The following is a 24,882-nucleotide window of genomic DNA, read 5'->3' as shown; positions in this document are numbered from 1 at the left end:
ATGGTGGCATGTTTATTATACATACACATATTATATATGGACGGACGGGTCGCTTCTTGTTATTGTAATACGTGTTTTATTGTGTTGTATGTATTATAATATATATTTGTGCGCATTTTTTTTTTAAACATAAATAGACGCGCACACGTATCGAAAAGAAGAAACCTCTTCGGCGACGACTGAGAAAAAATCAGCCGTTGTCGGGCGTCGAGAAATGTATATTACAGGAATGCAGCTGCAGTGTGTACAGCTATCGAGTAGTTGGACTATAATTATAGTGGTCAGAGTAGTAAGGAAATGCAATGTGTTAAGATGGCTACAAATCCCGTTTACGTATTATTTATTCAACATACATACATTGATGTATTTATTATAAATGTGTTCTATTCGTTTTTTATACAAAAAAAAATAAAATCATGGTTGTACTTTAAATTTTTGTCAAGAATAACATTTCTTTGTGTGCAGATGGTCAGGTGCATTATAATAATATAGGTATTGGCGGGCGGACGACATACGTAATAATAATAATAATAATATAACTTATTATTAAACGCGTGCTTGTTGTTCTGTGTGCGTGTGCGTTTGTAAATCGCAATATTATTATAACGAGAAAAAAACATTTATTCGCATAATATCATAAACATAGTAATATATTATACAATATCAGTAAGTACAGTATTACGCATTGAGGTAGGTCGCAACTGCAACCGTACGTAATATTATAATGCTATAAACGACTGTTGGATATAATATAATATTAATAATATGGTGTGTGTGTGTGTGTGTGTGTTTATTCCGGATACACGTCGTAGTGGACGCGTTAAGATAGGTAGGTAAATCCGCGTGTGAATTATTTACCGGGGTTGGGTATCATTACGACGGAGGCGGTACCTACCATATCCGTGTATAATAATATTAATTAAACAAATTACATTCGCTATCTCTGTTTCGTTAAACACAATAATATGGTAATTTCGTATACACTAGAAAGTATCATACATATTAGTGTATACAATTAAACGGTAGGCAAATTAATAATCAGCCGGATATATTGTTGTGAATACTGAATTGTTATCGACGCGCGACGTCGTCGATGCGCGACAACCGAACGCATATTATTTTAATCTAAATTCACTTTTAAACGGCTTGGTGTTTGACTTCAATATTACAACATTTATGATTGGTTATTCTTGATTTAATATTAATTATTACAGTTCGTCCGCTCCTACTATTATCTAATTTAGATACATATACCTAGTTGTCAGCACTCAGAAACTATACGATGAGTATAAGCATAATATTATCCATCCGATATCCGATTTCTGATAAATGATTTTGAGAAAACGTCACTTTAGTGATCATGATATATATGTATGGTATGTAACTAATATGTTATCTAATCTAACCTAATAACTAATAAGTTTTTATTTTCGTTGTAATTTTTCTTAAAAAGACGTCTTGACTTTATTTTGTTGTCTTTGTCTTCGAGTGCATAACAGAAAATGTATATGCTCTGCCATTCACGTTTTTAGTTTCTTTAGTAAATCGGTCAATTACATATATAAACACTTAGGTTTTTGTTACCTTAGATTAACAATACATTAAAATTTAAAATAGAATAAATAGAATTGAGACAACTTGTACACTTTTTCTTTGTATTAAAAAAATCTAGATATAAATTATATTAGAAAAACATAAGTATTTTGCTAGCCTCAATTTTTCATCTTGAATAAATAGCTTGGAATTATTATTGTATACCACATCACAATTTGATCAGTCAAAAGAACAAAAATTAGCTTTGACAAATCAAAATCATTCTCTAAATAAAAATTATTTAAATTATTAAAAGTACTAATTAATAATAAAAAATAACAAGCATTATGCTTTAATTTATAATAATAATTTATTCAAAACTAAAAATCAAATTTATAGTTTTTGAAGAAAAGGTTGAAATACCATTTATTAGTACCAAAAAGCTTCTGTCATAATCAAGTTTAGGTATTTTAATGTCTCATCCTAAAGGAAAATAAATACTAAATTGTTCAAACTATTTATATTTTAAATATAAATAAAAAAATTTGCTCTAAAATTCATAAATTTCTGTAATAAAATTAGAAAGGTATTGATTTTACAGTAGAATCATTTAAAACTAGCCGTCATTATTACTCTAGAGCAGCGGTTCTCAAACTATGAAAGACTTCATGGTGGTACGCGGAGGGCCGTTTTTGGATAATAAACCCATTCAATTATTTCTTCCAATTCATATCTTATTTTAAAAAACTAATAAATAAAAAATAATTATACAGCAGTTGTAGTATTTTACTGATTTATTATTTAAAATAAATGTATTTAACTATACAATTTGGAATTTGGATCGTTCTATTTTTAATCATTAGTGGTACGCGACTGATTGATAATATAGTTAAGTGGTACGTAAAAAAAAAAGTTTGAGAACCGCTGCTCTAGAGCCTTTTTATTTAAATAATGGTTTCAAAGTTTCAGTATTCAGTGTTGTCCTTTTAAACAGGAAAAAAAATACTAATTGTGTAGGATAATGGTTCTGTATTGACCTTTCCAACAACGGTAGTTTTTTACGATTTATTATCATTAATCCTTGGGTTGTTGAGTTTCCTTAGCATTTGTTTTTACGATTAATAAAATTGAACGTCGTCTTATTTTATATCATTGCGCTATTATTGTTACTACTCGTATAATAATATTATTATACATAGTATATACTTTGTGGATAATCGGGCGCTATCCGTATTTTCGTATTATAAATTATATGCAAAATAAAAAATATGTATGTCATGTGTTGGACTAAAATCATTTTAGTAATACTGCGCAGAAAGGAAATTCTACAATTATTGTGTATAGATTACCTTAACGATATTTTATGTAATGTTACGACTACCCCACGTTTTGTATTATTGTTTAGGTATATCTAAAAACGATGTACGATGAAATAGTTTGTCAATGCAAATGTAACCCTGTTTTTAAAATGAAATTTGTTTGGATTTGCTATTATTATTTGTTTTGTTTTTTTCATAACTCCGATTTCTACGATGTCCCTTCTGAATAAGCATACTAGCAACTAGCTTATCTCTACCGACAATTGTTGCAGAGATGTTGTATAAAGCGCGTATTAGCATATTATTTTGTGCAGCTGATAACGAGATGTGAATAAACGGAAGGTCAAAATTGATATCGAAAAAATATCGCTGCTGCAAGATGTACCAATGAATTATGAAACGAATATCCAAAGTCGAATAAATAAAGCTATTTTTCGAATTCTATGTTAATTTTTCCGTTTATAATGATACCAAATAATATTGTAGATAAATCGTGGTCGTTCATGACATATTATATTTTTATTCTAATCTCAATAAATATTGCCCCTGCAATATATTACACGAGTATTAAGCTACGGTTTTTGTAAAATAAAGTACAATTATGTTTTCGGTGTTTTTTTATTTCCATTCTAATTTCGAGGCAATTATTTCAATATATTTATGTTTAGTCTAATTTTTTTCCCGTTCTAACAATGCGGACGTTTGTTCGTAGTTGTACATGTTGGCGCCACGATAATGGCTGTTAGTGGCGTGTTGTTGTTTATGTACTCGATTCAACATCAATTACTATAATCGATTTTTGTGCGTAGGACTGAGAAGTTTTTTTTTTGATTGCTGCAAAAAAAAGAGGACAAGAGTACAAAAGTATGGTTTATACCAGTGTTAAAACTATATAATATGGTCTGGAAAGGTTCTAATAAATAACAGGTTCACCTTGGCGAGAATTAACAAAGACAATTGGCAAAAATTTCGAAACTCCTATATTTATTATATATTTTACTAATATTTTAGGTCATATGAATGTTAATATATTATCGATATTATTATTTTAATGACCAATTTGCGATGTGTTTTTACGGTACAAGTGAATTTAATGAATACCGGCGTGTATATGTAGAAATAAAATAAAATTAATAGACTAATATATCGGCGAAATATCAAAGACTGGAAAAGAACAGTGTAATTTAAATATTGATAAACACACAATTCAATTAACACACATTAAATTACAAATATTGCAGTTATACAAGTTAAAACACACGTATAATTACATTATAACGTTTAATGATAACTCATTAAAATGAATTATCTCAAATTGTGTGGTCCGTTATATTTTAACATTTAACCCTTTTTTAAATATCAGTTGTTAAACATATAATCATCTATTTTTATTATTGCACACTTCAATCGCGTACGTATGTACCGCTATTATATTATTCGATAAACTCACCACTAAATCGCGCAATATCATAATAATATTATATAGTTCGAAAACATATCTTATTATAATAAGAACGCGCGTATAATACACACATTATAATCAAGACGTAGCTACGTAGGTACTATGGCAAAAATATAGTTTGTGGGTACGTCGATTGATATGTCGAGGAGAGATCAAACGAGTTTTAATTATTTACATTTATATCGTACATGTTGCGTGCTAATGGTTAATCACGTGCTCGTTCCATTTGTATGGAAGTAATATAATAGATACCCAAGGTATAGTTTGACTATATTATATCAATTTACAATTGTTTTTCATGGCCAATATTAGAATCATCAGCTTCAATAAAACACGTTATACACATATTATATTTAGTTGTATTATATTCTAAACGTTTATGTACGACAATTGAAGTTAATATGTCTACTAATTTTGTGTGTGTGGGTGTGTGCATGTCCGTTTATTAACATAGAGAACCGATTATATCTTACTGCTGATTCCCACAGTGTGATGCTTTTATATTCTCTATAGATATTTGGAGTATTAAAAGTATATCTCTTTTATCAAAAGTCTGTATACCTTTAACATCTATTTTGATGCGAGTAAAATCAGCGATTTATTTTTTAAATTCTTTTCTTTTTGTATATTAGTGCGTAATTTTTATGTTAATTATGTGTATAATATGTATCTAATACATATATTTAAATGTTGCGTGTACGGTAAATCTCTTATTAGTCGACCAGAAATCGTTTTCGAAAACCGTTTTGACGATCTTGTATTTCAAAATCACCCGACGGCTCCATATTTTTAACGTCTATACCGCGCGCTCCCTGGTTTCTGAATATTTTATTCGCTGATCGCGCTATACGATTGCTATATACAGATAGTAGCAGTGCGTGCGTGTGTGGTTTAATGACTGATAAATGATAATTAATATACTATTAGCTATAGCTATACCCTCTATTTCTGGGTGATCCATTTCTCCTTAACGTTTAAAACTGTTAAGTTTGTGTACACCTATATTTCTTAGCTCCGGCGCGCGTGTGCCCCAAAAATCGTATTATTTTTGCACATGCGAATAGAAGGTGCAGCGAGAATTAGCGATTTTACTGCCTGCCTGTCGTGTCGAAACGAAATAATGTTCAAAAACACTTGCAACTGTCCAGGACGTAAACTATCGCCACGATTTTTCGTGGTGTGAATGATGCAGTGGAAAGTCGCGCGGAAAAAAATAATACATACCGCGAGAAAGAAAATAAAATATCGTGTTATATATATATATATAATATGTAGGTAGGTTTATCCGAACCGGTCTGGCATTATTCTGGGTGTGTGTTGTTGGCGAATCTGCCCATCTCCCTCTGTTTTCGTCGTTTACAATAGCGTGCGGCCATTGCATTTGAACCTCATATCAAGATACAAGGTATCTTTTTAGACGACTTTTGTCAAATACAAAATTAATACAACGTCCAACGTATACTATTATGAAATAATATAATTTCGCTCGTCCAAGTCAGTCATTTCTTTATGACGAATGTATTGATTTCACTATGCAGTAGTGGATCAAACAATGTAATCTTTAGATCAGAAAGTATATTATGGTAGTGGCTGTTGATTTGGTACTCGTATTCATTGCCGGTGTCGATACTCACAGTTGATACTTATTTGAAAACGATCTGCAATGCGTATCGGACGTTACGAGTTATATAATTACATAACTGCAAAGATTTTGAAATTATTTTGTTTGGAATATTTCACTATATTATACATGTTCATACACCAACTGGAATAGATTGTTATTATTTTGCTTAATTTCATAACATTTTATTTCGTTGAAACTTGGAATGTCATAGATTTCTAAAACAATTTGATAAAATCTTTTTTTAAATAAATATCTTGTACATCACATACCTACAAGTTTTATTTTTTGAAAATTTTTCATTCCGGAATATATAGTGCAATGTTAAATTAAAATAATATGTAAATGTTATAAAATATATACGAACATCACTGTACGAGTGTTGTTTGAGTTATAGTCATGTTTTTTTTGTGTATTGACTATGTTAGCAGTAATTTAATGACACAAAAATTTTTTTTTCATTTTTAATACATAAAACAAATTTTAAAACACATTTATCGTGCATTTAGCATGAGTTATATTATTTTTAGAGTTTTAGTCTAGCAAACTGTGCGTAAATATTGTAATTTAAAGTCTAAATAGTGTTTGACTACTCATATTATAAATTTTATAGATCATAACTGTCCCATTACACATAACTTACTGCTTACACATTTTTAGTGTATAATTTTAGTACAATATTAAAAAATTTAAAAACCTGTTCACAAAATAATTACAATCTTGCGGATTGTGGACTGTGGTAAATGTCCGTTGTATGATTTTCTTTCAATTGAAATTGTTCTCTACTTGTGTTATTTATATACAAACATAAAGTGTTTGTCTTAAAGAGTTGTATTGTTAAAAATGATGGAAACTATTTTGAACGGCTTTTTTTTGTATTGTATGAAGTTATTTATAAATATTTTTCACACCGGCTGTTTTGCCAGGTATACTAGTGAATTTACATGCAGAACCTCGCGTAGTTCTTTCGTTGTATCAACAATCCACAGAACGAGAATTCAATCCTGGAGTCGTGTCGTAACTCGTTTCAGTTCATAGCTTATCCCATGTACGTTTACGATGCTTGGCAGTTATACACGCATAATGTATAACGATTATTATCATCATTATTATACTTACTAGCTAGTGCCAGGTTGCTTTGCAAGAATTCAAAACGCACACGCGTACAACATAATAATATAATAGACTTATAACAGTTATAACTTATAAGTTATAATAAAAACAATAAATCGTAAGAATTTTTCTTTACTACTGGATTGTTGCTGTTTTATTTTTTTATTATTCGTCGCCGACGACTGGATTACACAGTCTTTTGCGAGTTTTGCGGATAATCGAGTGATTTTTGTTGAACACCCAAACATAATATTTATTATTATTATTATTATCATCGATGTGGTTTGTCCGAGACGATTTTTTCTATGTAGGCGCGCGAGTGCGTGACCGTTACTATTGCAGACTACATACTATTATCCCATACGGTTTTCGGTGTAGGATCAATAAAACGCATTAGTATGTACACATACGACGTCTATATACAATATACATTAGTGCTGCAGCGTGACGTCTTTATCCCCTGCAACCCTTGCTCACTCACACTTATCACGATAGTAACAATAATAATACGTCGACCCGTAGTGAAATATATGTACAAATATATCGTATATTATATTATTATAATACATCCGTGAAGTCATTCTCGACCCTTTTCTGTTGTTGTGACAATTAGTCTCGAACTCTCGTCTTTCAAACGTCATTTGTCGCGTTTGGCCTGTATAATAAATCTGTACAACGCATTCTATAGATAGGTAGGTACTGCATAATTTATAACGTGCTCGCGAGTCTGTGGCGTTGTATACATAAAATCATAAATCGTCTAATGGCCTTGCTTTTTTTATTTTACTTGGGGCTTAAACTCGTACAAAAAAGTCCTTTCCGTAACGGTTCTTTTTCGGCGTTCTAGTGTATGTACCATAGGTTTTTTTCGTATTTATATTTATTATTGTTGATTTTAGTGTTGTACAGTATATTGATATCGTCGTGTGACACCACGTCTTTGATAGTTTTTCAATGCCAACGTGCATTATTATTATAAATACTCGATGCGCGCATATACGATGAATAGTTTTCAATTTCAGCCGGTATGTTTGCTTGCACAGAAATGTTTTTGAAAACGAACATACGCGTTCGATATGCGTCGGCGAAATACCATTATAATAATACCCGTGCTGCACATGACTGCATGCGTCGAATCGATATTACTATTCTTTCTTAAGCAAATATAATGCGATACAATTCTATGCACAATATATTATAAAACGTGCAACGTATGGGGGGCATCGATTTTGAAATCGAATGGTTTCGTTGTGATACAGCTTGCTCTGCCAAGACAAACGTTTAATTTACAATATGACAATATATTATTATGTTTTGGTACGTTCGAAATATTATTATATAACCGGGATCCAAACGTAGTCACATTATGATAAAGTTGAGAAAAGCTTTTGTTTAAAAATAGACCAAGACACCAAGAGAGAGTAAAAAAAAAGTCTTATTTTATTGTTGAAATAAGTTACGGTGTACATAATATGATGCGTGTAAGTGTCTGAATTGAATATGCATCTTTACTAGGTATACTAGTCCAATTATTAGGTATTATCCTTACTAAAACATACGATACGTGTGTCTATTATATTATTATGTGAATATATTTTATGGGGTGAATTATAATATACTTAATATATTTTGATTAGGATTCGTGTAATACAGGAGGTACGTGAAAAACACATAAAACTATCGATTTTGGAAAATATTTACGCCAAGCAGTTACTGTAAGGTTTTTGTGTACCCACGTATAATATAATGCTAAAAAAACACCGATCACGGTGCGCCAATAAAATGCTTTGTCGGCAATCTCCTCGCGCCCGGCCGCACCCCGCGGGAGATGGCTTATTGGTGCTATATATATAATGTGTGCGGGCGGCAAGACGAGGGAAAAATTAAAAACCTTCTGAACCCTCTTATTGTGTATGAGAAAAAAAAACGAAAACTAAAAAATAATATAAACGAAGAATTATGGTTATTGCGCCATGAAGATGACTGTAGCGTTTGCCGCGCCGTTATCTTTGGCGGGGGCGCGGCTCCCGCGGTCTCTCATCCCGCTTGTAGTCCTTTGTAACCCTCCGCAAAGAAAATATATTACACTCTGCGCATATATAATATATACATACAACATCCCCCGTATAAATTTCTGCTGTTCAAAAGATCGTTGCGTAAAAGTAATGTCTCGGGGTCTTGGCGAAATGTCTTTTGAAAAATATATCTATACATTATGCGTGTATATTTATATATTATGTATATATGCATTATGATATACTGTACCCTCTCGTGCTCGTAAATTTGTCGATAAATGTGTGTACTGAAAAGAAAATAGAAGGGGTGAAAGACTGCGTTGTACATTTTGTTCGCCAATCGTATAGTATAACTTGTGTGCACACACTGCACACCGTATGCACGTGAACTGTATAATTCTTCTATACGGATTATATTTATATTACTCTGTACAATTGCTACGGAATTTGTGTTTAATCCTATATAATATATACATATATATATTATACAAATACGATATTATTCTTTATCTATCTCTCTCTCTTGACCGCTTCTTGCGTTCACAATGAAACTAGAATATGTGATCGAATTAAAGGGTTTTGTGTGCATATATAATATATGTGTTTATATCCGTGTGGTTTTGTGGCCGCCGTCTTTATTACCTGCTATTATATGCCATACGGGGTGACCTGATTTTGATGGGAAAAAAATAAGAGTTAGGTAATAATTCGATACGGTATGTTTTTTTCTATTATATTATGATACCTATTTATATAAAGAGTTAAAATTTGTTATTTAGGTCAAACGATTTGTACGCACTACCTGCCACAATAGGTATTTTCGGACGGATTAAAGAGAATTTTGGTACCCCGTAGACACGCCATATATATTATAGGTCACGTTATTCGTTTATTAGGTGCAGCGATTCGAAATTTCAAACCTCTCGAACTGTTCAATAATATAGGTTTTCGGAAGTGTGATATCGTTTTTCGTTTAAAACTAAACAAGTTTAGTAAATACAACATCCGAACTACAATTTTGATCGACACATATAATATGTAGGTACAGTATAGGTAATAATTTTGATAAAATTCTATATACCTATGTTATACGTGAAGACGGATTGAAATGGTAGAAACGTGCATGTCAAATAGTTTTTTTTTTGCATATTGAAATGTTATGTTCCTTACGAACTAGTGGTAGGCTCTCACTATATATTTTGAAATATATTATATGTCGTATGTATAAATGACGTTATTTCCATATTGGTATTGGGCTTTGGGGTTGTTGGATCTCGTTTTCCATACAAACGAAGATAAAAAATATATCTACACACTCGCATACGCGTAAATATCAGAAAAAAGTAGTCGTTTTCTCGAGAAACGTATATTAGACGCGTATAGTACAAGATCGCAGGTGCTCTGTAGGCGATGTGAGTATACATATATATATATATATGTATACACATATGCGTTTATATATAAGGTGTCGTAGAGCAGGGAAACTGCGAAAAATACGAGCTCATTTCATTTTCCACTCAGCTCGGTTCGTGTAATACAATATAACTGCAGTATACGTAAGGAAACCCTATAGCTCGATATTTCCCTTAGGTGTTATTCTCACCCCTTGTACCACCGCCGTATACGCATTTCCTACGTTGTGCACACATATATTTACACACACATGCCGATGGAGGGCAGAATTGTGTAATATACACCAAATACGCCATCTGTTCGCGACCATTGTTCCCCAACGCCGTTGGGTTGAGAGGTGAGACTGTAGTAGCATCAGAGAATGAGAGCGAAAAAAAACGGCAGCGGTCCCAAGTACCGCTCCGAAAAGGGCCAAGAAAGGTTATGGCAATAATTCGAAAGACGAACTTCGCATTTCTTTTTGGCGTGTGCATGGAGGAGAGATAGTATTGGTTAGGGCAGCTTGTCGTGTGGGGGGTGACAGGGAATAGAATTGTTTACAGCGTTGCAAATTGATATTGCCGTTTCCAAGCCGTTTGCCGAATTCTTGATGAAAACGTACGACGAGAGGAGGGTCTTTTCATTATATGTATATATACGATCGCCCGTTGACTGATATATGTACCATTTCGCAGTCTGATGCCAATACGTGTGTATGTAATATGTATACATACGACGGATGGGCAATTTTCAATAGCAACACTCAAAAGGATGACGTTAAATTGCGTGTGTATATATATGTTGGTACGCATATTATATTATATCATTTTTCATTTCCATACACCTCGTGTATAGCGGTGCTCAAATCGTACACATTTAGGGGATTGCGTTTTGAAGCCACGAGGCGAGCTACATAATGACACATGTACTTACATGTTGACAGTTATTTTCCTGTGTATGTGTGCGTGTGTGTAATATAATGTGAAAACGATCGTTTCTCTGCTGCGCTGCGTTAAATTTGAAGGACCCGTGGAGGGCAGCGCAGTCATTGAAATATGAGGTGCCAAAAATGTAAAGAAAAAAAGCCCCACGGTGGCGTTAGGTATACATACTTCCAAGAATAATAGTCGATATATATTATATCACACGGATACATATATTCTGTACTACAATAATGTACAATAACCAAAGGTGCTTTTGTAGTATAAATCGAGTATTGATTTACCGGGAGCAACTACTGAATATAATTTTCTAAAATCGTAATTTTTTCGAATAACGTTAATCTAATACCCTAACCGTTAAAATGAACATAATATAATATTAGTAGTTTGCTTATTGCTAAATCTTTGCTGTTCTAAACGTACATTATCAAACAAAACCAAATTAAACCAAGGTTCAAAATAGCTCCTGATATCGTGACAAAGTCTAATATTATATAATGATAACAATAGGTTTAATATTGTTTATAACAAATATATCTTATCTAATGACTATCTATGTATTTATTGTATTTTGAATAAATGGTAATAAAATAAAAAAATTAAATTAAATTATACATAATAATAAAATATTGCTTTGTGTGATAAATCTTAGTCGCACAAGCTGAAAGATTTTTGAATCTAGATGAATGTCGTCTTAACTTTACTTTGAAAATATATGGTTTAGATCCCGTGATATATATTATGTACGTTTTAACTTACGACCTTCAAGTATATGTATATATAATAAGAAAAAACATGTAGTTTGAACACACAGCGTGCCATCTAAATTAAAGCACTCAAACGTGGTCGCATATTATATATACAATGTATACTATGGGTAGGGTGTATATGGGACTCATGGGTGGTACTACAGAACACTGTAACACTTTGTTTGACCAGAATACCTCGACCGCATGGGATTATTTCGTTTACCATATTTCGATTTTTAACTAATTTACATTTTTTTTTCAACGAAAGAAAACATATTTCAAATACAAATTTATACATAAAAAAAATAAACTTCATGCCAGCTCATCAGCATTGTGAGATGATTTATGTAGTCGATATTATCATCATGTTCAGGTAGGTAGATATGTTAAGCCCCTGTGATAAATTCGTTTTAGCCCCTTTACCTCTGCGACCGAAATCCACTAACTACACTATAATATATTATTATTTATCATACATAGTTGATAGTTTAAACTGTATATCCATTAGTCCGCGCTTAGACGTGCACCTCCTGAATACGAATAATTTTATTAATATACCCTTCTTAACATATTTTTTGATGTGAATTGGCAGCAGCGTTGCGTTCACGGTAAAATATTAATAATAATAATATAGTGTAAGCTGCCGGCAAAGGCCAAAGGAGGAGAGTCACCGCTGTATCTTTGACCGAGGGCGGTGCAAACAGACCGGAGAATGGACGGGTTCTCTTGGGCGGTCGGGACTGAGCAGGAGAGCGGTGGTAATATTATAATGGCAACGACGTGGGCGAAACCGGCGTGGGGTAATTTCATCAGAAACACCGGCGGTGGCGACGTCACATGCACGCGCGCCCGCGCAAGGGTGCGTTTTATTGTTAAATGCAATTAAACGACGCGCGTCCTCCCCCTTTTTCCCCCTTTTTTCCCGAGATATCTTCTATGCACGGTCCTATCCTTACGCCCTAACCTTCTATTCCACCTATTCGCATTCACCAACCCCTTTTCGCGTATATTTATACACCCTCACGACAGTAGGTATACATATATATATATATATATATAATTGCTTCTTTTTCTCCTATTCGTTTTTCTTCATTCTCCTTCTTCTATACTTCTTCTCGTGAACGGGGCCGTTAGTTTTAATTAAAAAAATAATAATAATAATAACGATGAATAAAAGTACACGAGAGAATATAATATAAGGTAAAATATATAATAATGATATCGTATTCGAGAAAACGCCGGCGGTTGCTTCTTATCGCGTTCTCTTTGCCAAGCGCATCTGCCGCCACCGCGCCGTTGCAACTAAATTATTATTATTATTATTTTTATCATCATTATTATCATCATTGCAGCGGTTAAATTTAATGGCACCAAAATATAATAATTGCGTGCGTGTACTGTACTTACGCGGACGTGACTCCACTGTGAAGTCGTTATACGTGTATTATATACTTGTATATGCGTGGTCTTAAATATATAACTAATATAGAAACGACAACACTTGGCGTGTATTATTTATTTGTACAACGAGTTTTCGCCTGGCAGTAAATCGAATAATTTTGATCACATACAGTAAAAAAATATCGTTACCAGAAAATCGCGATATTAACATATGATAATAAATATGGTAATAAGACACAGTCAGATTTGATTAGTTATTAATTATCAACAGTTGGCTACTGTTTTTTTCAGATTGTCACGAGTGTTAAAGTTTTTTTTTTAAGATTCGTGTTTGGATGAAGTCACAATAATTTTTATACACATCTGATGATGTATTTTCCGCAACTATATAAAAGGTAAACGGATAATATTTTGACCTAAAACAACGCATAGAGGTTATTGGTCGTTTGGTATTCGTTGAACTCTGTATAACATTGCAACTATGTTGTTAAATTACTATATTCGTGTGATATATCGACCATCAATTATTACCATTTACTGCCATTACATAATTATAATATAATGTATCGTTCGTTTATAAAATGTTACCTAAAGTTAATTTATATTACGGTCTCAAATAGACATTTGACGTGTTTACGTCTATTGAGACACGACGTTACCCAACCATGAAATTTGACTTTTAATCGACATATTAAGTACTTAAGCTCCGAGTGATTGCTATTATTAATCGTTTTTTTAGTAAAGTCGTCAGTAACTAAATGTCAATATACCGTTAACGTTGGAGAATAATGTGCTATCGGAATTAATGCGGTTGGTACTATAATATTCGCAGAATGTAAATTTATATTTTTTAATACCTAATCACATATTTACTTACAACTGTAGAAAATTACGATCATCGAAATAATCCAACTTGTTGGTAATTTTAATTAGAAAAACAATGCAGTTCGATAACGACTAATGATCACTACATTAACATGTATTAATTAAAAAAAAATTCTTAACGACTTGACGTCAAAATTCCACCATCTGCACACAGCGCTCAATGTTTATGTTACAATAATATATCAAATATTTTAATTTTATAGTCATTTTTTATTTTCTATTAAATTAATTAATTTACAGTTATAAATTATATCATTATATTATTTTTATCATTTGTTATACTGCGCATTCCACCAATATAACTCGTATACACGTTAGGTTATATACGTGGCACAATTTAGTATTTTTTTTGGCAACAGTCGTTTACATAGCATCTACGAATAGCTTATAAGAACATTTGTCATAGTAGAGTAAAGATTTTTATTTTTTATACACTAAAAAATCATCAAGTATTCTTTTAAAAATACGTACTTATACCTACATAAAAAAATTAAAAATATGCTGTTAAATATGCTCTAAAAAAATTACATGCCCATATTACACTAAAAATTAAGATTTTTCTTTATTTTTTTATTCTTTATATTAATTAATTATTTTACTTATTTCAATTTTCTATGTACCATTAATATGTATAAAAAACGATAATAAAGCCAGTACATATCTTATCTTATTTAGCACAAACGTTGTGACATGTTTTCTGGTTAACGATAAAGTTAACCAGAAAAAAAAAGCAAATACATGAAAGTCTTTACTTTAGTCATATAATATATAGCCATTTAGATATGTCTTCATGATTTACTAGTTTATAACTCATCTAATTTTCGAATTTGGAACACTTTTGCTAACAGTCTACCTACTATGTTCGATTTAAATATATTATTTTCACGTCAGTAATAATAATAATCATTATTACTATACTTTATAATAGTACCTTCCAACATGTGAATTTATGTAAAAGTATTGAACCTAAATTTGGTTATGAGTTATGACCGTATTAAATATATATACATGGGCTATATACGCATTACGCACGAGTTAGTCATTATTTAGATGTAAAAATAAAAATAAAATAAACTCGTGTAACGTAGCAGTAACAATTCGCAAATAACATTCGCACGCTTTTTGTTCGGTTATCGTCGCCGAATGACTTTTGAGAATAATAATTATTTTTATCTTCATGTTGCTATTATTATTTATTATTATTATCCGTCGTTTTTATAATAGAACGTAATAAGTAGGTAATAGGTACACCGTACACGCATTTCGGGAACGTCTTTCTACACTTTTCTGGACTACGTGCGCCAAGTCAATTTCAACGTAGTTACGATTTTCATTCGTACGCCGCTACGCGCTATCATCTCAAAATATAGCTGGTAGCACGACGGCCGTTTAAAATACGATTGTCGCTTTAGTCATATTGTGCTACGTAACATATGTAATAAAATTCGTTTCATAAATCCCATCCGAACTACCGACGTCGGCACGCTCATTTTCTTCGTTGAGTTAAAACGTTATTTTATTTTATGGTTAGGTATATTATTACTATTATTATAATATTATCAAAAGTGTAGTTTGGTTCTTTGCGCGCGGATTGTTTAAATTTTATTTCGGACGACAGATCGTTATCTTTCCGTCGTTCCAAATCTTTGATCAACCCAATTCACTGTGTCTATCGTTTTACGACCCCCTCGCCGAAGTCTTGCAGCGCGCTTATATGCATATGTTATTATATTCGTGTATTATATACATAGATAACTTTCGGGAAAAAAATTTATTATGTTAATAGAGTTCTTGTTTAGTTCGGTCCGTACCGCATTTAAGTGTTAACTGTGCTATGATCAGGGGTGGGTGGGGAACATAATATGATATAAATATTATATTATTTACATAATATACGGTATGATGTTGCTAGTATATTTTATAGGAACGTTAAAATAATCTGACGACAGAAGTTGTCCGACGTGCAAACAAATCGACTTATTTTTCGTTCAAATCAGTCGAACCGACCAAACTACACGCGTATACCGAATTCGTATTGCGTGCGTTTTAATAATAATGTACTCTGTTCGTGTATTATTATAAATCTATAAGGTCGTGTTTTCTGTTCGGTCGCGAACAGCGGATAATAAATATTTAAAAATACTAAAATATAATTTAGTTTTGTTAAAATCTGTTCGTTTTATAAACAAACTAGTATATAAAATACCATAATGAATTAAATACTTAAATGGAGGTTAATACGCGTTATAAAGGTTTGAACTTTATTCGACGTCTGTGATTGTGTTGTTGTTTCATTTTGCTTGATGAGACGGCATGCCGAGCGATGCATGCTGAGATGAGGTTTTACGTCGCGATTTGAATTAATTCAACTGTTTCATACTGTTCTAATATAGTTCGTAAAAAAAAAATATTATATTTGTAATAACAATGACAGCGACTATAAATCGAAATTATCGTTTCAGAATCATCTAGGAAAACATTGTACTATTTCGCATTTATGAAAAATATAATATTAATAATAATTAATCTTGCGGAACCTGTTCTGCGGTGTACTCGTACCTACTACAAGTGAGACCAATAATTATCATGTGTTCGTGGTTTTTTGGTTACATAAATACAACTGTCATTGTGTCTCTATAAAGTATTTAACATTCATTAGTGACAGAATAATATTATGTGTATGCTAATAAAATAATTCTTCCAAAAGATGTCCTCAAACGAAAATGTGGTTTAAATACGTGCTTTAGGTCATGTGACATTCGTAACGATATTCCTAAAAACAAAAGATAATCGTTCAAAAAGTTTTCAAATCGAATTTCTCAAACCAATTACGGTTGGTTTCTAAAAATGGGGTAATGTTTGACTCGTAAAATTAGGTCTGCTACTTTATATTTTTATAATATTAAATATTAGGTGTACTTTATGACTATACTTTTATATAGGTATTAAGTTTTTTATGATATATTCTAATTGTTGAGCGTGTTATGTTTATTTAAAAATTAATATATTGTAAGTTTACATTCGAACAAAAATTATGTTTTTAACTTTTAAATTTAAAAAATTTGTAAATTAAATTTCAAATTAATACGCTAATAACATAAAGTTGGGTTTGCTGAATGCGAATATAAGTTTTTTCGTTTGTAAGACTATACACGTGAAGATGACTGCATACGCGGTTGAGACATCCTCTTAAAGGCAGGAGGTTTGGATAAAATATTGTTTTATTTTATATTTTTATAAATCAATAAGAAAACCATTTCCTATTTATCAAAGGTAGGTTTTAGATATACTTTCTCATTTACCTATAACTGTATCGCCGCAACAACGCAGACTGTAATATTGTAGTTTCCGGAGTTTTTCATTTAAACAATAACCCGCGTGCGTCGTTGATAAATAATATATTATGTTCTATTATAATAAATGTTTTTAATATATTCTTAAAACGTGCTGCTCGGGCGTCGAAAATTTAACTGCGATAAAATAACATTATACGACGACCAAACGTATATATAGTACCTACATATAATTTAATCGCGTTTATGATTCGGAGCGTATTATATATATTTTTTTTTACACAGGTCTGTTAATATTATTACGCGTGCGGGACAACGTATGTATATAATGGTAAAATACATTTTAAATAGAATTTTCGGAGTCGTTTAATTGGGTAGCCAGGCTGAAAATTATCGCAAAAAGACATTATTATAATGCGCACACGACAACGACTGCGTTGTTATAGGTAAAAAAATATAATACAGGTAGACACAACGAAAACGCAGAACATGCCACAAACGATAAATCGACGATAAAATCGAATCGAAATAAAATTATACGCTCAACAGGGCTGTCGTGTACATAACACGCGCGTAATGATATACAAAATCGTATTTTATTTATTATTAGATACTTATATGAAGTCGTATAGCCGCGTGTTACGATATTTTATCGGGTTTTGGGTGGTGTCGTCCACGGTCGATCGGCGGGGTTATAGCACTCAGTATATTTTATTTGGTGATCTCCAATACAGTGAATTATTTGCGGCGTTTCCCACAATAATAAAAGGTATAATAATAATAATAATAATAATATTAAACATTATTATTTGGGCGCTATATTGTATACAAGTATCTATACGTTAATCTGCGTGTGGAAAAAAAGGCAACCTCGGTTCGTCTCGAAAGACTCGGTGGTGGCGGCAGCGGTGGTCGTCCTCGTCGTGTACGAGAATATACTCTCATACGGGAGCCGACCGAGATGATAATATGAGCGAGAGAAAATAAGACAGAGAGTGAGGCTTTTTGTGAGTGGGTGGGTGAGAGAGAGAAATAGGACCCTCTCGGCGGTCTACCCGGCGTAACCATGGCGACCGCCGCAGTCTCCGCCCTTGGTGGTGGCGCCATTAAAGAGCGCGCGGTGAATTCCCGGCACGGCCATCCGCGGCGGCGGTGCAGGGACACAGTGTCGGTGTATTTTAATATTATTGCCGCCGTTGCACACCTTTCGCGAATTCCTCAACACGCGTATACAATATTAAAATATAACACAGTGAATGTCTTAAATAACGCTCGTACCTATTTATATCATGTATAATATCGTAATGTTGGTAAATCGTATTTATGAAACGTACAAGTGCATTTAGGAACGGGTCAGTCTCTCTGTATTATATGTGCATAGTTAACGTTATTTTACGAAATGTAATGGATACGTACATGAACCCTTTCGCTCTCATCCACGCCAAAGGGGTTAGATGAGCTCTGCTATGCCGGTGTCTGTTGCACCGTTTTCGATCGATCGCCATTCGCAGTACGCCACTATCCTTTTGTCATCTAATCCTGTGCGACTTGTGCAACGCGCGTGCAACTTCTTATTACCCAAAGTCGACTTTTTGAGTTTTAATCCCTATAATAAACGGCAGTTCTACGATAAACTTCTCTGTTGTTTCCCCAAAAATCATACAGACGCCCGAAATCGATCGAACCCTTCGCGTTCAACTTTTTTTACTACCCCTTCGGGCCCCAAACTAATATAGGGGTCTAAACGATTTATCGCAACCTTGACGGCAATGAAGTTCTTCTGGTCCATATCGATCTCGTCTCCATTCGACCACCTACGACGACGTCGGAGCACGATTTCCGACCATGTGCACTTAATGTGTCTTTTTATTTCTACCGTGAAACAATAGCTAATAAATATATGTATAAATAGGTTAGGCTGTAACGAACGGCTGTGTGTTATTGTACGACTATCGTTTGTTTATTAATTGTTGCACTGTAAACTTCCTGCTGATTCACATACGCTTCTATATAAGGGTACTGCGGCTGACAGATGTATTATAGGGATTTTATATAACTTGGTGTATAATAATAGTCAATAGGCATTTCGTTTGCCGAGTAAAATGCATAAGCCATATAAAAAAATATCCATATAAATAAATGAAAACATAGTATATTATACATAAATACATAATACCTACTCGTATTGTACAATTATACACGTATCAGAGTAATTAGCCTAAACAACGCATTAAACAAAGTAACAATTTATAACCTTTTTCGACTTTTTATCAATATTGTTTTTCCGTTTCTCCGGAAAGAACCTATATAGTTACGAACATAGAGTATACTCTAAGCCTTAGAGTCTAAGGTTACGAATTATGTATAATTATATTATCGTGAACAAATCTTTCTATACCTCTATATTTTTAACAAGTATTTTTCATGTTTATTTTTTGAAGTCTGTAGATTAACCGTGCGTAATATTGTTATACGAAAAACCAGCGATCGTCTGGTATTCAAACCCGATATATTCGCGTGTATTTTGTAAAATGTGTGTATATATTTGGGCGTAATAATGATGATAGATTTTTACACTGTTCCCGGTAAAAATTGATGATGGTGTATCTAACCTAACCTATTGCCTCGATAGTCAGCTTATGTTATAGTGTTTTCGTATGTTATTTATACAGAATGATGTATCATGAGGACTTAAAACTTCTACGTTCGAATTCCACGCACACCGTGTATACCGACTATTGTCGCGCATGTATTTGAACTCGCAATCAGTCGCACTGTATTGTTAACAACTTCTTATTCAGTAACCACTAGTGCAGTTATAATGTGATATATGAAATGATGTATACGAAAAAAAGCGACAACCCGATGGCGACACTTTATTTATTAATTAATTAGTCTAAATTATATTCCCTACGTATGAGATGGGTCAGTTAAGATTTAAGCTTTTGCACCACTTTCTATTCAATATCCTAGAAGGATTGCCCGAGACGGTACCGTAGTCCAGGAGTTGATATTGTTCTATATAATGTATAAGCCCATTACAACTTTTTTGAAGAACCTTTAACGAGCGTCTGTTTGATTTTTTTTTGTCCACAGGTCCGAACGGATGCCCGCGTCGTCGCGGTCGGCAGACATACACCAGATTCCAGACGCTGGAGCTGGAAAAGGAATTCCATTTCAATCACTATTTGACCCGGAGGCGGAGGATCGAGATCGCGCACGCCTTGTGCCTGACCGAGCGACAGATCAAGATTTGGTTCCAGAACAGGCGGATGAAACTCAAGAAGGAGTTGCGGGCTGTCAAGGAGATCAACGAGCAGGCCCGCCGGGAACGGGACGAACAGGCCAAAAAGCAGGATCACACGAAAATGGACGTAGTAGGCGGTGGCGGCGGTATGCACCAACAGCAACAACAGCAACAGCAGCAGCAGCAACAGCAACAGCAGCAGCAGCAGCAAATGTCGCACCATCAGATGTCTCACGATCAGCAGCAGCACAAGCTGCAGATGGGCGGTCTGGACAAAGGATCCGCCGACATGCTCAAAGCCAAAACGTAAACGCCGCGGGCTAGCCAGCGACGACGTTTCGCGCACAGTAATAGAGTAATAATAATAATAATGATAAATTATAATTACATGTCGCATGATTATTATTGTTATTGTTTTGATAATAACGTTGTATAGAATTTCTCTTTCGATTCGAAAAATACGTAAATAATTTATAAATATATATAATATATTTATTCTCTTTATATATATATATATACAAACTATTCTTACATAATATTTATACATATTATATATTACATTCATATAGACAGTTAATTTAAATAATAACTAATTATAATATTAGCATTAAGGACTAGAAAAAGAAAAAAAACGGAAAAAAAATATTTTACTAATATAATATAAAAAACGTTTTGTCAAGAAAGTATTTTTCTCGATAAATGTTTCGGCACGAGAAACGACGCGATTTTCACATTCGTAGGCCTACATTTCTCTGTCCGTTTTTTACTAGTACTATAAATATTTGAGAAAAATATTGACTGTCCGAGAGAATAAAAATCGCTTCCCTCGGTCACCGCGAAGGTCTACGACTCCGCAATTATTATTGTTAGTATAATATTAATAATCAATATTGCGGCCGTTGTTTGATCAGCGCGGGGATCGCCTCTTTATGTATTCTTCTATAAACTATAAACTATAATGATAATATTATAATATGATGTTTATTACTTATTTTTTTTTTCGTCTTAATTCTTCGTCTTACGACTCATATTATTGTTTGATATATATTTTGATAATATTATTTATATTATATATACGCATTTCGCGCCCATAAAAGTATAAAAATTCCGTTCGTAAATATACGTAAAAACCCTTGTATCCGGTATCCGGAAACCTGTGCGGAATCGCTGGTCGGACCGCCACAATATTATTTAATTGGCTGTCTGTCGATTTCTCAGTGTTTTTACCTGTACCTATACTGTACCCCTAATAACGCATGGGGTTTTCATTCCTACACTCTCCTCCACATTAAATACATTTGTACAGTTGTCACGACAATGGCGGTGGAGAAGATTGTTCTCATTTTTTTCGTCCGCACCCGGTGTGTAAAGGTCGCGTGGTGCAACGACGGGTACAGGTATACTTCGTTCGGGACTCGCGGATATCATGCCGGGGTCCGTTTTTTAGATACATTATTCCGAGGTATTTTCAAACGGCGGCCGACGTTGTTCCTACTTCGCAAGTATTATTATTATAATAATATTATATTATACATGATACGATATTGTTTCGTTTGTAACGATACGATTTTTTTATTAATTTATGTTTGTTTGTTATGTTTAATTCAGGCGCGTAAACCGTGTACGACTTTCCTTTTTATTTTTTCCTGTTCCATATCATTTTTGTTTCGTTTAAGTTTCCGAACGGCGGAGTTACGTTTTCGCCGATTTCTTCTGGTTCAAGTTTGTATACGTTTTTTTCACTGACGTTTTCGTTCAAATCTATTACGTTTTTATTTTATCATTTTCTTTCCTCGTATGTTGTGATCAATATTTTTTTATTTTTTTTTTTTTTAGTTTTTATTACATTTACCACGGTAATATCGTTTAGCTGGTTCTTTTTATGTTCATATTCCTAGATAAATATTGTTTCTTTACTTCTATCATTAAGCGTAATATATTATAATATAATTTGTTTGTTTATACTCGTCGTGTAGGTTTTATTTAACGAGATAAATACATAAAAGAAAATGACCAAATACATCCTGATGTTTACCGAGTAAAGTATTTTCCCCCGACTTTTATGTAAATATATATAGATTAATGCTTTATTAATATTAATTTATTTTTACAATTTTTCTTACGATTAAACATAATAATAAACTATTCAATTAATATATATTTAATTATTTTTTTGTATACTGAAGTTTTTTTTTATTTTTATTATTAATATTATTATTATTATTATTTTGTTTTGTTTTCATTTGTATGATATATCTCTATATATATTTTTTTTTATTACGCCTATATATAAATCGGTCGTAATTCCGACAATCTAAAACATATATTTTAGGCCTATCCAAAATTCAAAATTTGTAAACAGCTTCTATATAGATATTAAGATGTTTATCGCGAGCGTTTAGACTATTATTTAGATTGATTGAATAATTTTAAAAATTATATACGTATTAAAATATTGTAATTTAACATAATATATAGGTACCTAATAAGCGTTTATGCATATTATATTTTTAAGGCCATCTGAGACATACATTGGAAATGATTTTTGTTTATATCCACATATATACGTAATTATAGATTCAGGGTAGGTTTTTTAAATTGTACTATTCGAATGTCAAAAGTTTATCGAAACGACATAGAATTCCTATAATAATTTAAAAAAAATAATTTCAGCAAAACCATTTTGTTGTCAGATTTAATACATGGAAATATGATATTAATATTCTTATATCGTCATTATTGTTAAAAAATAATATATTTTGTTGTTTTACACCAATTTAAACCGTAAAGCTAAGTGAAAGTTATTAAAACGAAAGACAAATACGTAAATAGCATTAATGAATATATTTATATATATTATAAATTATAATATAATGTGTGAAAAGTCGATCTGCTAAGACTAATATTTTTTAACTATATTTATTACTTATATATAATAATGATACGTTGACTTTTTTTCTCTGTCTAGTGTATGCAGTTTTTAGCGTAGTGTGTTTACGATAATATATAAATACGTTTACATATGCGTATATATATATTATAATACACGCATATATAGCATAAATTATTTTAATGGATGTACTTAATCTGTAAATACATATATAAGAGTAGTGCAACACTGTAGGCTATTGTTCATTTTTTTTTTGTAATGAAATGTTAGTTTTAAACAATAATAATGTTTTGTTTTTCAAGTGTACAATTTATTTTTATTTTTTGACAATTAAACAAGCTTAAATTCAGTGCAATATAATACGTATATTTTTTGAAATTCATCTATTTTAACGATGATTTTATTATATTATTATATTTTATTTTATCGATAATTTGGACAAATCTTGAACATTTTTATGAAAACGATTTCATTGCAGTAAGTACGCTACGCGCGCCATCGCTGCGTTTGTTCAAAAAGCACGTCCTGGAAAACAACAAATTATTCATTAAATTGAAATCAGACGGATTCGATACTGGATTGGATTTAATTAAATAGTAGTAGCATTTATTTTTTTAAATTTTTTTTCATAGTATACCTACGAGCTACATGGAGAAGAAATATTTTTGTCGTGTTTAATAGGAAGTACCACCTACCAATAATACTTAATAGTCTACGTTCATTCTTGAAGTATCAGAACTCTTAGAAAAAAATACTTTGTGGCGCCGCAATAAACAATATTATATTATATTTTACATAAACATTAAATTAAAAAACGCTTGTGTAATATTATATTGTAGTGCGTTATTAAACCTACTTAAATAATAGAGGTACCTTGTGTGTTGTTCTTGAGTATATTATAAGAGCGTGTTCGTAAAAAATGGTCTTGGCTCGTGCAGTAAATATTCATATTCCGACATAAGCACAGAGTTGTGTTGTATATGCGTGTCTCCATAGGTACATGACGCGCGTTAGTAGGTAT

The 24,882-nt window shown here is 32.3% G+C and overlaps 1 protein-coding gene across 1 annotated transcript in view; it reads left to right on the top strand.

Annotated features, from left to right (window-relative positions):
• LOC132921753 (homeobox protein abdominal-A homolog) overlaps window positions 1–24,162 on the top strand; it is a 36,308-nt gene extending 12,146 nt beyond the window's left edge. Inside the window, exon 3 of the mRNA XM_060984946.1 lies at window positions 20,821–24,162. Within this exon, the coding sequence (XP_060840929.1) occupies window positions 20,821–21,281 (461 nt within the window). The 3' untranslated portion in view covers window positions 21,282–24,162. The remainder of the gene's footprint in view (window positions 1–20,820) is intronic.
• Window positions 24,163–24,882: the final 720 nt, after the last annotated feature.

The sequence above is a fragment of the Rhopalosiphum padi genome, chromosome 2, assembly GCF_020882245.1.
Source record: "Rhopalosiphum padi isolate XX-2018 chromosome 2, ASM2088224v1, whole genome shotgun sequence".
NCBI classification, from domain to species: Eukaryota; Metazoa; Arthropoda; class Insecta; order Hemiptera; family Aphididae; genus Rhopalosiphum; species Rhopalosiphum padi.
Note: the sequence above shows the minus strand (reverse complement) of the source record. Positions and strands in the feature narration are given on the sequence as shown.